Source organism: Balaenoptera musculus, chromosome 2 (genome assembly GCF_009873245.2).
Source record: "Balaenoptera musculus isolate JJ_BM4_2016_0621 chromosome 2, mBalMus1.pri.v3, whole genome shotgun sequence".
NCBI classification, from domain to species: domain Eukaryota; kingdom Metazoa; phylum Chordata; class Mammalia; order Artiodactyla; family Balaenopteridae; genus Balaenoptera; species Balaenoptera musculus.
In genome coordinates, this window is record NC_045786.1 from 58,801,872 (window position 1) to 58,818,349 (window position 16,478).

At 39.0% G+C, this 16,478-nt stretch overlaps 1 protein-coding gene across 13 annotated transcripts in view; it reads right to left on the reverse strand.

Moving 5' to 3' along the window:
* The window catches only part of PEAK1 (pseudopodium enriched atypical kinase 1), a 303,507-nt gene that overhangs the window by 15,613 nt on the left and 271,416 nt on the right, over nt 1-16,478 (reverse strand). For all 13 annotated transcript variants that reach the window (XM_036842113.1, XM_036842106.1, XM_036842110.1 and 10 more), the window contains one exon: nt 6,752-7,497. In XM_036842113.1, the coding sequence (XP_036698008.1) occupies nt 6,752-7,497 (746 nt within the window). The remainder of the gene's footprint in view (nt 1-6,751; nt 7,498-16,478) is intronic.

Genomic DNA, 16,478 nt, shown 5'->3' on the forward strand with positions numbered 1-16,478 from the left:
TCTCATACATTCCCACAGTTTGAACTAAATCAAGTTTATGAGAGGACTAGGTAAACTTGACCTCCCTTCTGAGTACCGAACTCACCTTTTTGTCTGGTTACAGGCTTTCTCTTGACTTGGCTATCTCATGGGCATGCTCCACAGAGAGCTCATCTTTCTGGCTTTTCTGACTCATATTTCAGTTAATGGCACCACCATCCTCCTGGGGTTGCTCCTCCGTGAAATCTTAGCACAGTGCCCTCATCCTACATCCAGCCACGCACCAGACATGGTCGACGGCCTGCCTCAGCTCTTTCACCGCCTGTCCCTTCTTTTCCATGGTCCTATTTCAGGATCTCTTTATTATTTACCTGGACTATTGCAATAGCATAATGACTGGCTTCCCTGCTTCCGATTCTTCTGGACTCTTCCACTGCAGTTTACTTCCAAAATCATTAATCTTATGTCATCTTTCTATTTAAAAATCCTTAATGGTTTCCCACAAAACACAAAATAAAGCCTAACCTCTTAAGCTCATCAATCAAAGCCTCTAAATTTGGTCCCAAATCTTTCCATAGCTCAATTTTCCACTATTCTCTCCATGCACTGTATTCACCCCTAAGAATAGTGTGAAATGGACACTAGAGGCCCTTTTTTATTGGCCCTGAGGTAAATGTTAACAATGACTTCTTTCATTCATTAATCTTTATTTATCTTTACATCTCCACACCACTGTGAACCTTTATTATAACGTCTTGTTTAAAAGTTATTTATGCCTTTGTCTTTCCCACGGGAATATATGCTCTTTGAGGGCAGGGCTTTTGTCTTACTCATATGTATTTCTGTATTCTGTTAAATGTGATATAACAAGAGATATCACGACGTTTTATACAGTAAATGTTTGCTGAAAGGTCAAGAAATATTTATTGAATGCCCATTATGTACACGTGGTGCAGTGGATAAGATGTTGCACTCCCAATGCAGGGGGCCTGGGTTCTAACCCTGGTCAGGGAGCTAGATCCCACATGCAAGCCACAACTAAGGAGCCTGCTAGCCGCAACTAAGGAGCCCGCCTGCCACAACTAAGACCTGGTGTAAATAAATAAATAAATAAATAAGAAGATCAGAGAAGAAAATTCACACACAGCTGGATTCTTTAAGAAAATAGAGGTGGGGCTTCCCTGGTGGCGCAGTGGTTGAGAATCTGCCTGCCAATGCAGGGGACACGGGTTCCAGCCCTGGTCTGGGAGGATCCCACATGCCGCGGAGCAACTAAGCCCGTGAGCCACAATTGCTGAGCCTGCGCGTCTGGAGCCTGTGCTCCGCAACGGGAGAGGCCGCGATAGTGAGAGGCCCGCGCATTGCGATGAAGGGTGGCCCCCACTTGCCGCGACTAGAGAAAGCCCTCGCACAGAAACGAAGACCCAACACAGCCATAAATAAATAAATAAACAAAATTAAAAACAAAACAAAACATAAAGGGATCAGGTTTAAAAAAAAAAAAAGAAAAGAAAAGAAAATAGAGGTGTTTTCTAGGTACATGAGAAGAGAGTGGTGAAATAAATAGCTACCATTTACTGAATGCTTACTTTGTGTCAAATGATGCTCTGAGCACTATATACATCTCTATGTACCTATTGACTCTCGTGATTTTTCACAACGGCTTTAAGAAGAATGAAGTTTTTCCTCCATTTTACAAATAAAGACACTAGGCTTAGAAAAGGCAAGTAACTGGGCCAAGGTAACACAGCTAATAAGCTGCTAAAGCACAAATTTAAAGCTCAGTATCAAATGATCCAAAATCTCCAATTCCTTAGCTTTTTCAATGAAAAGACATTATGACATCATTTTTAAACAAAATAAAAACTGCCTATAATCCTCACCACTCTGATTTAGAAATTATTTGCATATTACCATTTTGTAGGTCAGTTTTTTTAAAGTTATGGTCATAGTATTTGGTATTCTGCTATTTTAATGTGACATTTTACAAAAAATGTTTTCCATGATTTTATACAGTCTTCATGAGGACCATTTTTAATGGCTGCAAACATTCCATTGGGCTGATATACCATAATTTATTACATTGTTTCCTTAATATCAGGTACTTTGTTTCCAATTTTTGGCAGTGCTAAAATTCTGAGGGATTGTAACATTAGTAGCTTTCTCTCATAATTTTAAGGAAAGATGATTATGACTTTGAAGGAATGAGAAAGAAAATATCTAAGTGCAGAGCCTATCAAAATATGCTCAGGCTAGTGCCTAATATTAATGAAGAATAATAGTGAGTGACAAAAGAATGTTGAGAAGTAATTTTCCATTATTGTTAACAACAATAATGCAGTTTTATTATATTTTATATATACTTCATAATTTACAAAAGCAGTTTCACTACATAAACACATACACATATAACAATCTTACAAGGTAGGAAGGGCAGTGAAAATCTAGAGAGATTACATGACTTGTTTGGGAATACACAATGATAGATTCAGAATTTGGACTCATGTCAGCTGACTACTTTTCGTTGAAGACCGATACAATTCAGATATCACACTGAATGAAAAACAGAATAAAGCTATGAACTGAACTGTGTCTTCCCAAGATTCATATGTTAAAGCCCAACCCCCAATGTGACATATTCTCTCCCCCACCCTCCCAAGCCCTGACATAAGGACACAGCAAGAAGGTGGCTGTCTATAAGCCAGGAAGAGAATCCTCCTTTCCAGTCTCCAGAACTGGGAGAAAATAAATTTCTGTTGTTCATAAAGCCATCCAGTCTATGGTATTTTGCTATGGCGGCCCAAGCAGACTAAGACCTTGTTACTGAGAAGTGGGGCACTGCTGTAACCAATACCCAAAAATGCAGAAGTGGGTTTAGAAGTGGGTTTGGAATTGGGTAGAAGCTGGAAGAGTTTTAAGATTCATAATAGACAAAGCCTAGATACTTATGAACAGACTGTTGCTAGAAATATGGACATTAAGGGTGATTCTGGTGAGGTCTCGGAAACGAGGAACATATTATTAGAAAATAGAAAAAAAGGTGAGATTTCTAATAAAATGGCAAAGAACCTGGTTAAACTGTGTTCTAGTATTTTGCGGAAGGTAGAACTAGTGAGCAATGAAATTGGATATTTAGCTGAGAGACTTCTAAATAAAGGGTTAAAGGAACGACTTGTTTCCTCTTGACTGCTTATAGTGAAGTGCAAAGGGAGAAAGAACTGAAGAAGGAATTGTTAAGCAAAAAGGAACCAGGGCTTGAAGATTTAGAAAACTCTCAACCTACCCACAGATTGGGAAGGCCGGGAGGAACCTGCTCAGTGCCCAGGGGTAGGCTGCCCTGGCAGAGAGTCATGTGGGCGGGGCCCCTACAAAGAGCCAAAGGATCAGGGTGCCCAGCAGAGCCACAGTGGTGATGCTATTATCCCAGTGGGCCTGGAGGGCAGAGTACTGAGTCAAAGAGGATTATTCTTGAGCCTTAATATCTAACAGAATTTGCCTTGCAAGGTTTTGGACTTGCTTGGGACCCATCATCCTTTCCTTCCTTCTGATTTCTCCCTTTTAGAATGGGATTGTGTATCCTATCCTTGTCCGCCACTGTATTTTGGAAGCACATAACTTGACTAGTTTCATAGGTTTACAGTTGGAAAGGAAATTTGTCTCAGGATTTAACAGGCCTTGAGTTTCACACATATCTCATTTAGATAATATTTAGATGAGACTTTGGACTTTAGACTTCAGAGTTGATGCTAGAATGAGTTAAGACCTTTGGGGCTGTTGGGATGGACTGAACATATTTTGCATGTGTTAAGAACATGAATTTTGGGGGACCAGGGGCAGAATGCTATGGACTGAATTGTGAACCCCCCCCAATTCATATGTTGATGTGTTAACCCCCAATGTTACTATATTTAGAGATAGGGCCTACAAAGAGGTAATTAGGGTTAAATGAGATCACAAGGGTGGGACCTTGATATGGATTAGTGTCCTTGTAAGAAGAGACACTAGGCAGCCCCCACCCCTTCAGCCATGTGGGGACTTAGGAAGAAGGCAGCCACCCGCAAGGCAGAAAGAGAGTCCTGACTAAATCAGCCGGAACCTTGATCTTGGACTTTACAGCATTCGGAACTGTGAGAAAATAAATTTACGTTGTTTAAGCCATCCAGTCTTAGTATTTCGTCACAGCTAAGACAACACCCAAAGTTAAGATCTTAGTACTCTATCACTGCAGTGGACTTGTTATTTAAGGGGTAGTGTCCTTTGGTTTTCAAATTGTTAAATTCTAGCACCAACTTCCTTTTGTAACATTTTAAAAGAACTTTTAGTCTCCTCAACAGACATAGAGAACAGACTTGTGGTTGTGGAGTTGGCAGGGGGTGTGGGGTGTGGGATGTGGGTAGGGGGAGGGAGGGATGGACTGGGAGTTTGGGGTTAGTAGATGCAAACTATTACATATAGAATGGATGGACAACAAGGTCCTACTGTATAGCCCAGGGAACTATATCCAATGTTCTGGGATAAATCATAATGGAAAAGAATATTAAAAAAAGAATGTATATATATGTATAACTGAGTCACCTTGTTGTACAGTAGAAATTAACACAACATTGTAAATCAACTATACTTCAATTAAAAAAAAAAGAGAGAGAGAAAGACAGTCATACCTGTTAAGCTACTCTAAATTCCATTAGTACGGAAAGGGATATTTTAAGAAGACAAACAGTAAAAAGTTGTTTGTGTGAGCCAACTGCTGGTCTTTTTTGCTTATCTCTGCAAAGGTAGGGTTCACAGTGTCCTAGTAGTTTATTCCTTTAAGGTTGTACTATCAACTGGATCCTTCTACAAATGCCTAGAGGGTCTCCAAAGAGACATTTATAGTCACCGTTTAGTGCAAAACATCCTTTCCCAAACCTGCCAACAACTCTCAGTATATAACCACTTGCCACTTGTTCTTTGGAGATTGCTTTTGCATCATTACAAGCAAAGAAATCAATACCAAACCACTGATTTGGGAAAGAGACAAGATTGCACAGCAATAATACATAAAGTTAGTCAAGCCCTACTTCTTAGTTGTTTTGAACAACAGATAGTTCAATGTCCCCTTCTGAAATAGGTACTCATCTTGCTTGCATTGGTGATCTTGTAGCAATACAGGCCCAAGATAGATGAGGCCGCATAACTCCAACCGGTATAACAGCTCTTGAATGCTACACAGAATCTCAAAATGCCTTTTTAGACTCAACAGTAACGTATTAACTCGAATCTAGATCCTCTCTCTGCAGTTTACCCCTCAGTTTATTTTAAAAAGTGTGGGCTGCGGCACAGGGTCACTCTGCGAGTGTCACCAGAGAGTGAAGTGGCTTAGGTGCTGCAAATGCAGGGAGCAGTCAGCTGAAGGTCTGGTGCAAAAATATATTCTGTCTTGATAGACAGGCAAGACCAATCGTTTACCTTATCCATTAATTTACTAAGACACCATCTGGTCTTTCTAAGCCAAATTAACACGTACAAGTCGTTTAGATATGTTAATTAGTTTTGAACCAGTGAACAGAATCAGTAAAAAGGGACTATGGGAAGGGAGAACACTACCTTAAGTTTACACAGAGCTTTATGTTTTTAGAAACTCTTTCACATGCATTATCTTCCTTGATCCTAACCTCAATCCCACAAAGTAGATGGATCATTGTTGTAAACATCTGAAAGAGGAGGAAACTGAGGCTCAAAAGATTGTTGTTCTCCTAAAATAATCTAGGGAAGAAGCTAAGGGATAGTGAAAGAAGTGAATACCTATCAGGGGCATTTTGTTCTCTTTTAGCCAAACGACCCCATAAGATGGGTACCATTCTTATTCCTTTCTAAAGCTGAGGAAACTGAGACTTAGAATAGCAACTTGTGACAGAGCTACTAAGTGGCAGAGTCAGGATTTGAACCCAGATCTTTTGGACTTCAAAGTCCATGCTTTATTTATTACATTGATGAAGTCTATGGCTTACTGTTACAGTGAATGTAATTGCTCAAGAATTCTTGATTTTAAGAGTTTTAGCGTTCTTAAAGAAGTGGGTTGTCTGGTATGGGTGATATACATTTAAGAAGTTAATATGTGACATAACAGACAAAGTGTAGGCTATGGAGTCAGAGAGATCTGTGTTTAAATCCTAGCTCTACTAATTGCTAGCTGTGTGACCCTAAGCTTTATTCTCCTCATCTGTCAAATGGATAAAAAGATCTTAACCCCATGAAGTCGATGTGAAGATTAAATTATATAACACTAAAAAGTTCCTGGTACATCAACAAATATTGGTTACCTTCCTCTATAAAAATGTTTCTCCAGGAAGCAGAGGAGTTAGAAAGCAGGGATAGACAAGGGTCTCTTATTTGCTAGAAGATAAAGACAGAAGTATAGAATGGAAGGCACATAACAGACCTCATTTGTACAGGAAATCTTTGCAAACAATCACAGCTCAAGTATTACCTACTTCAAGAAGAATTCTCTGGCATCGAGAGTCTGGGTTAAGGTCCTTCTAAGCTCCCACAGAATTCTGTTTACTTCTATCTTAGCATTCAGTATACTGTGTTATAAGTCTGTCTCTTTACATATCTGTTTTCTCCTCTAGATAATAAGTTAACCTCTCTTCTATCACAATATCTGGTGTAAGGTAGATGCTCAATAAGTTTTTGCTGAATGGAGGAATGAAGAAAAAAAAAATAAAACCAGACCCATCTCAATAACAGTGTGTTGGAGAAGGTTAAAATCAGATTTACAAAATTTTCTTACCTTGACTGCATAGTTATTAAGTGGATCTTTTGCATATGAAGCTGTGTAGTAAACTGCATCACCTGCCTCACAACATGGCTTGTCACTGGTTAGCCTGAAGTCTGACCAGCTGTCCACCCCAAAACGGAGCTGGTCTTTCTGTCCAGCCATGAAGAGGTCTTCGCATTTAATAGCCAGTTTCTTCAAGGCATCTGTATGAAGGCTTCGGATTTTACCCACCACTTCTTCACGATTCTCAAGTCCTCGATAAAGTGCTTGTCTCTGTGGCTTCTGGATACCCCGGCCCTGTCTACAAGAGGGACCACGCCGGCTGGACAGGGACTCTGTGCTATTGGAAAATCTATCCTTAATACTGAGAGTGGTTAAGCTGGAGATGCTGTTTGCTGCTGAGGGCACAGGCCTCTCCTTGTGCAAAGGTCTCTCCAAGGAGTCATAAGACTCAATGTCCAGTCCCTTGAGTTCATAACTGATTGAAGAGCCAGCACTGCTGGCATCCCAGTTCGGGTCGATATCATAGGTGGGATTAGCCATGACACAAAGAGTAGTTTCCAGGGATTTTTGGAGGTCTTTGGAGATTGGCTCTGTATTGGCTCTTATGATCATTTTCTTTGGCAGTGGGGGTGGTGTAGGTTGAGAAGCATTAGGTGCTTCTTGGTCTGTTTTCCCACCAAAGGCAATGGCATCATCCGAAGCTCCCTTAGGCTGCCGTGGATGCTTGGGAGGTATCATGGCTGCTCTAGATTGCCCTGTATTGTTTTAAAATAAAGAAAGAAAGGGGAAAAAAAGAATAATTAAGTGGAGTTTTCATTCTTGTTACATAATTGAAACTTAAGCAGAAATAAGGGAGGTGGCCATGAGAATATAAGAAGTCAATGCTTTAATCCAAAAATGGTAAAAGAAAACAAATAACAAATAGCTAAATTTAAAGGTAAGAGTTCAAGACTTGATGGAAGCAACAAATGTGAACAATGTCTCCGTATTTCTTTGCCATAGGAACAGGGCAATGGGCTTTGTTTTCAAGAAGGAATTCATATTCTCCACTCCTGGCCCCAAGAGTGCTGTATTCACCACTCTAGAGTACTAACGAGTGACAGACACTCAAATAACTGTACTGTGACAGAACAGAGATGATAGTATTTGTGGATAAAAAAAAATTACTTGGGAGCATCATTAAAAACAATTGGGATTAGCAAATGAGACCGCTAGACTGGTGCTCAGAAGATACTATTCTATTCTTTTAACTTTGTTCCAAAGTTACATTGTATTGTATACAGCACTTGTCATTCTCCATCCAATACATATGAATACAATTTCATAAACCATGTTATTTCACTTCACTACAGAGATGGATTCCAACACCACTTAAACTGGTCTATGTATAAGATCCCTGAGATTGTGGTAAGGGGAACCATGTATATGAGCAGTCAACTGCTGTTTCAAACATCATTCACAAACTCTTACATGATTCTGTTTTATTTTGGGGGGCATATAAACTGTGATTTGAGAGATGCTACTTTTGAAATTCTCTTACAACAAGCTCTAGTTACAGGACCAGTCATCTTTGTTTCCTTTCTAGAATTTATGCTTAGAAAAAGATAAAACGCATAAGTTTGTGATCAATGACACCTTCAGGACTTATTGTATAATGGGGAAGGAGCATTATTTTTTTAAAGACAGAGAAATATACCATGAAAGTTTAATAAAAGCTATTAAAATCAGTAATGTTATTAAAATGAAATCTCCACTCAATATTTCAGAGTTAGAGCATAATGCTCTGTTATGGGTGGAATTATGTCCTCTCTCCCAAAATATACTGAAGTCCTAACCTCTGGTACCTGTGAGTGTGACCTTATTCGGAAATAGAGTCTTTGTAGAGGTAATCAAGTTAAGATGAGGTCATTAGGGTGGGCCTCAATCCAATATGGCTGGTGTCCTTATAAGAAGGGGAAATGTGATATGAAGACACACACAGGGAGAACACCATGTGATGACAGAGGCAGAGACTGGAGTAATGCAGTTGCAAGCCAGGGATGCTAAGGATTGATGGCCACCACCAGATGCTAGGAAGAAATAAGGAAGGATTCTACCTAGAATCTCGGAGGGAACGTGACCTTGCTAACACCTTAATTCGCCTCCAAGCTGCCAGAACTACAGGAGAATAAATTTCTCTTGTTTTAAGCCACCCACTTTGTGGTACTTTGTTATAGCAGCCCTAGAAAACTATGCTCCTACTGATGATTAGACAGAACAGAAGGCATCAGATGGTCTTGAGGATGATAATGAATAAAGATGGTGGCTTGTTTTATTAAAAATCATGTCCTTGTAGCAATGCCAAGGGGAAGCACCATATAAACTGTGATTATAACAACAATATACTCCATTTCCCACATATGCAACTCTCTTCAAGAACACCCAAGAGTTTACACAAACTATGACAATATATAAGCAAACCTAAGGACGCCCTTTTTCCACCAACAGCATGTAGCAATATTCTTTTATAAGGAACAGAGCTACATTACATATAAATAAGAAGTATGAATATATAGACAGCATGAGAATGAGACAGAGAAAGAGTATGAGAATGCTAAGCTCTAAGAGGGCCAGGACTTTTGTTTTACTAATTGCTGTACCCTCTATGTCAAAAATCAGGGCCTGTATATAATTGATGCTCAATAAATATTTCTTGAATGACTAAAGGAATAAATATTTAGGGCTAAAAGAGGCAAAACTGTATAGGTACCTGTAACAAGTAAAGATACTGAATTAATAATTTACAAAATCCTCACAAAGAAAAGTCCAGGACCATATGGCTTCATTGATGAATTCTACCAAACATTTAAAGAAGTATTAAAACCAATCCTTCACCAACTCTTCCAAAAAATAGAAGGGGAGGGAACACTTACCAACCTGAAACCTATGACAGGCCAATATTACCTATATATCAAAACAAGAGAAAGACATTACAAGAAAACTATAGACTAATATCCCTTATTACTAGGCACAAAAGTCCTCACAAAATACTAGCAAACTGAATCCAGCAACACATGAAAAGGATTACACATCACAACAAATTTGGATTTACCCCAGGAATGCAAGGTTGGTTTAACATCTGAAAATCAATCAATGTAATACACCATGTAAACAAAATAAAGAGCAAAAAAACCTCACACGGTCAGCTCAACAGATGTGGAAAAAGCATTTCAGAAAATCCAATACTTTTCATAATAAAAACACTGAACAAACTGGGAAAAGAAGGGATCATCCTCATCCTGATAAAGGTCACCTATGAAAAACCAAGAGCTAAATCATACTTAATGGCAAAAGACTAGATTTTTTCCCCACGAAGATTAGGAACAAGACAATGATTTCCATTCTTGTCACTTATAGTCTACATTGTACTGGAGGACCCAGCCAGGGAAATCATGAAAGGAAAAGAAATAAAAACATGCAGATTGGAAAAGAGGTAAAATTACCTCTATTCACAGGTGACATAATCTTGTATATAGGAAAGGCTAAGGAATCCACAAAAAAACTATTAGAACTAATATACCAGTTCAGCAAGATTGCAGGATATAAGAGCAATATAAAAAATCAATTATAACCTAAATAGACATTTCTCCAAAGAAGATGTACAGATGGCCAGCAAACACATGAAAAGATGCTCAATATCACTAATCATTAGAGAAATGCAAATCAAAACCACAATGAGGTACCACCTCACACTGGTCAGAATGGCCACCATCAAAAAATCTAGAAACAAAAAATGGAGAGGGTGTGGAGAAAAGGGAACCCTCCTGAACTGTTGGTGGGAATGTAAATTGATACAGCTACTATGGAGAACAGTATGGAGGTTCCTTAAAAAACTAAAAACAGAATTACCATATGACCCAGCAATCCCACTACTGGGCATCTACCCTGAGAAAACCATAATTCAAAAAGAGACATGTACCACAATGTTCATTGCAGCACTATTTACAATAGCCAGGACATGGAAGCAACCTAAATGTCCATCGACAGATGAATGGATAAAGAAGATGTGGCACATATATACAATGGAGTATTACTCAGCCATAAAAAGGAGTGAAACTGAGTTATTTGTAGTGAGGTGGATGGACCTAGAGTCTGTCATACAGAGTGAAGTAAGTCAGAAAGAGAAAAACAAATACCGTATGCTAACGCATATGTATGGAATCCAAAAAAACTCTACTGATGAACCTAGTGGCAGGGCAGGAATAAAGACGGAGACATAGAGAACGGACTTGAGGACACAGGTGGGGAAGGGGAAGCTGGGACAAGTGAGAGAGTAACACTGACATATATACACTACCGAATGTAAAATGGATGGCTAGTGGGAAGCTGCTGCATAGCACAGGGAGATCAACTCAATGCTTTGTGATGACCTAGAGGGGTGGGATAGGGAGGGTGGGAGGGAGGCTCAAGAGGGAGGGGATATGGGGAGATATGTATACATATAGCGGATTCACTTTGTTGTACAGTGGAAACTAACACAACATTGTAAAGCAATTATACTCCAATAAAGATGTGAAAAAAAATCAATTGTGGGCTTCCCTGGTGGCGCAGTGGTTGGGAGTCCGCCTGCCAATGCAGGGGACATGGGTTCGAGCCCTGGTCCGGGAGGATCCCACATGCCGCGGAGCGGCTAGGCCCGTGCGCCACAACTACTGAGCCTGCACTCTAGAGCCCACGAGCCACAACTACTGAGCCCGCACACCACGGCTGCTGAAGCCTGCACGCCTAGAGCCCGTGTTCCGCAGCAAGAGAAGCCCCTGCTACCCAACACAGCCAAAAATTAAATAAGTAAATAAATAAATAGCCCTTAAAAAAAATCAATTGTATTTCTATACACTGGCAATGAATAATCCAAAATTTAAATTAAGAAAACAATTCCATTTACAATATCATCAAAAAGAATAAAGTATTTAGGAAAAAAATTAGGAAATTAAGTGTAAGACTTGTACGTGGAAAACTACCAAACACTGATGAAGGACATTAAAGATCTAAATAAATGAAAAGACATCTTATGTTCATGGAGTAGACTTAATATATTCAGACGGAAATATTCCCCAAATTGATCTAAAAATTTAATGTAATCCCCATTAAAATCCCAGCTGGCCTTCTTGCAGAAATTGACAGGATGATCCTAAAATTCATACGGAAACACAAAGGATCAAGAGTAGGCCTCCCTGCCCAAATCTTAAAACAGAGAACAGTCGAAGAACCCACATTTCCCGACTTCAAAACTTACTTCACAACGACAGTAATCAAGACTGTGGGGTACTGGCATAAGAATAGAAATACAGATGAATGGAATAGAATTGAGAGTCCAGAAATAAACTCATATTTATGGTCAACTGATTTTCAACAAGGATGCCAAGACAATTCAATGGGGAAAGAGAAGTCTTTTCAACAAATGGTGCTGGGACAACTTGGTATCCACCTGCAAAAGAATGAAGTTGAACCCCTGCGTCATAGTATACACAAAAACTAACTCAAAATGTATGAAAGATCTAAATGTTAAGAGCTAAATCTATAAAACTCCTGGAAGAAAACATAGGAATAAATTTTTTCGACCTTGGGTTAGGCAATGATTACTTAAATATAACACCTAAAGCAACAAAAGAAAAAAATAAATAAATTGGAATTCATAAAAATGAAAAACTTTTGTGCTTCAAAGGTTAACTTCAAGAAAGTGAAAAGACAGCCCTTAGAATGGGAGAGAATAAGTGTAAATTATATATCTGATAAGAGACTTGTATCTAGAATTTATAAATAACTCTTACAATGAAAATATAAATAACCCATTAAAAGTGGGTAAAGGATTTGCATAGACATTCCTCCAAAGAAGATATACAAATGGCCAACAAGCACATGTAAAGATGCTCAGCATTTCTCACTAGGTAAAAGCAAACTAAAACCACGAGACATCACTTCACATCCACAAAGCTGGCTTTAATTAAATCGATGAGCAAGTATTAGTAAAGATATGGAGAAATTCAAACCCTCATACATTGCTAGTGGGAATCTAAAATGGTGCCACCACCTTGGAAAACAGTTTGGTAGTTACTTAAAAAATAAAACACAGAGTTACCACATGACCCAGCATTTCTAATCCTAGGGATATAACCAAGAGAAATGAAAACATATGTTCACACAAAAACTTGTACTCAAATGTTCACAGCAACACTTGAGTAGAAGTACAAGATAAGAGCCCAAAAGTGTCAACAACTCAAACGTCCATCAACTGATGATGAATGGATAAACAAAACGTAGCATAGCCACACAACGGAATATTATTCAGCCATAAAAAGAAATGAAGTACTGATGTGTGCTACAACCTGTATGAACCTTGGAAACATTATGCTAAGTGAGAGAAGCCAGTAATAAAAAAACCACATATCATATGATTCCACTTACATGAAATGTTTAGAAATACACAAATTCATAGAGACAGACAGTAGATTAGTGGTTGCCATGGCTTGGGGGAAGGGAGAATGGAAACAGAGAGTGATTGTTAATGGGTTTCTGTTTGGGGTGATGAAAATGTTCTGGAATTAGATACTGGTAGTGGTTGTAAAATTCTGTTAATATACTAAAACTCATTGAATTGCGCACTCAAAAAGGGTGAATTTTATGGTACATAAATTATATCTAAATAAAGCAAATCAACAATCCACTTTTAGAAACCACCATAAATTCAGTTTTCAGTCACATCTTCCCATTTTTCTGTGCTCTTAACAATACGAAGGATGTAGGGGCTTGGCATTTACTGAACTCTTTCTGTGATGGTGAGGCCTCCCTCCCAGTGCTGCCCTAGCCCTACTTTGTCTCAGCTAATGTGAGAAGTCAGAAGCACAGTTTATTTACAAGATGACAGAAATATGCTTTGTAACAAATCTTCATTTTCCATTTGCTGACCCAGACAGTGGAAAAGGTTAGAAGTAGTGAACTGCATCAGCACCTTATCTTCCTGTCCTGACTACTGTGGCAGTGTCCTGTTACCACTGTCTCCAGTTTTGCCTTCCTCACCACACTAGCCATTAGAGACTTTATTCAAACACCAAAGCTGATTGTGGCACTCCTCTACTTCAAAAATTCTGTCCTTGCGAATTTGGACTTGATTCCGAGGATGGAGTTTTCTTTGCTTCAGCACAGAAAGCAAGGCTTTTATGACCTTGCCCTTGTTGTTCTGTTTCTCTCATAGCATTTCCCCTTGTGTCATAAGTTGGGGCTACCAAACTGCTTGTGGTTTCTCCAGCACTCTTGGCTACTTCATGTTGTGTCTGTGCTCATGTTGACCCTCTTCCAGGAATGATTTCCCTCTCCTCTCATCTTTAAACATTCTGCCTCTGAGGAATGTTTCTTACTCCACTTCACGAAACTGACCTCTCCTTCCTTGGGACCACAGATACATTCTGTGAACATTTCTCTCTAAGCACTTAGAGTGCTTGACTTGTGTCCCTGTCTGAATTCCCCATGGGTTTTTTCATTGAGAAGAGAGACCTGTCTCATTTGTACACCCAGGACAAAGCAAAGAGTCTGGCTGAGGGGGAAGTGGAAGGAAGAAAGGAATTAATGAACAAAAAAACTAGAAACATGAACCTATTCTCACTGCTTCCAATGTGGACCTTAGGAGAATCTTTATGGGATGGTCATTTTCCTTCCATTTTTCTAAATCAGAACAAACGAAAACAATCATGGACACAGAAGGAATGGAGGATGGTCATTTTCCTTCCATTTTTCTAAATCAGAACAAACGAAAACAATCATGGACACAGAAGGAATGGAGGATTCCAAAAGTGCTTTTCTTTTCTTTTAAATGACCTCAGAACTGACAGGTGAGACAAGGTCTATCATCAGCAGCAGCTCTTTAGTGCTTATCAGAGGACGTAGAAGAGGGCTGATCATGCCACCTTCCACCACCTTCAGAATAAAGTCCAAACTCCTCAGGAAGTTGGTCAAGGCTGTCAGCCTTATCTACCACTATTTCTCATCAACCCTCCCACAAGAATCACTCAATTCCTGTTCTTTTAATATGCTCTATGTTTTTATTTTTACATCTCTGCCTTAGTAAAGGTGTTCCGTCCTAAGCCCAGCTCAAATAACCCTTTCTCTACTGAAGCCCTCCCTCCTCTCTAATCCCCACCTCCAAACTGGGAGCCATCCCTTCTTCCTCTGTGTTCTCTTACCACTTTTCACTCTATGATAGCATTTTTAGCCTTTTATAATGTGTGTATGTATTTTTTCCTTTTTTTTTTTTTAACATTTCCTCAGAACTTCTGGCACGGTGTGAGACACGCAGCAAGTGTGCAGGAAACAGCTGTCAGACTGAAGGACAGAGTGTCAGCAGAGTTGGTCATCATTCCAAAATGAAAATGGACAGCCAAGGCAGCAAGGAGGTAAAGATAATTGATAGTGGTTTTTCTCCCTAAACAGTGGGATATGATCTCCTGGGAGCTAAGATTTCCACATGGGAATAAGAAATGTTTGCGTTCCAAATGAAACCATGAACATTCTACAGCCCATGCAAGTAGGTCAAGCCATTCGCCCAAGTCTAAAAGCGTCCTGTGTTTTTTAATTTTCTTCTTCTGAGAAGGACAAGTTCTCCTAACTGAATTCCAATCATCTGGGTCAATGTTTTAAAAGCTTGGTATCTTAGCTGTTTTTATTTTAAACTTTTAATCCTGTACATTCTTCTCAAGCCTCTGGGACCAGACACTAAGCTCAGCTTTCAGCAAGCCTGATATAACATCACATACTCTACATTTTTGTGGCATGCCAGCTCTCTAAACAGAAAGAAAAATAGATTGTGTTCTAAACCTTGCCTTGCTATAGACTAAAAAGTTCTTTTGGACAAATATATTTGACTAAACCACACTCAATCCTTACTTTCCTTTCTTTTTGAGTTTCTAAACTCTATCTTTATACTTTCTCTTCACTTAAAAATGTCTTCAGACTGACAAATAAGGCCTTATATCACATTCTGAAAAGCAAATGATGAAAGATGGATTAAAAGGGAATAATTTAATGACACTATTTCAAAGAAGCAAAAAGGTGTTTAAAACTCCTCAGGAAGGAAGATTATTGATATAGGCTCTAAAAACTTACACAATTGGTATAATAAATAGAAAGGAAATAAGAAAAATATTATCTCTAAAGATCAACATTTTAAAGATGATTATATAGTAAAAAACTCAAAATAATAATTACATCACTATAGACATCTACTGGAAGGCACTATCATTTGAAGACACACTCAGGACAAATCACAGCAAATGTTTGCTTAAGACCTGACAATCACTACAATCTTAGGGTGCTAGGGATTAAAGGCACTTAAGGATAACCCATTTAGACAGAAGCAGTATGTTAAGGAGTACAATTAGCTCTTTATTCCAGTAAGACAGGAATGTCATGGTCTCCTGGTCAGTCTCCCTGCCTCCAGTCATTCTGTAGGTAGTTTCCAGAATGATCTTTAAAAAATCCTGATCATGTCCCTCTATCCAAAATTCTTCAGTGGCTCTCCATTTCCTGTAGGTAAAAGATACACTCATTGTGATACATACATACCATGTATGATCTGGCCTTGCTTTTCCACTCTGTCCCATTTTGCCAACTCTGCCTCCTTCACTCTGCACTTAAGCTACCTTTAACTGAACATTCATTTTTCTATCAAGCTTCAGGCCTTTGTACATACTCTTCCCTCTACCTG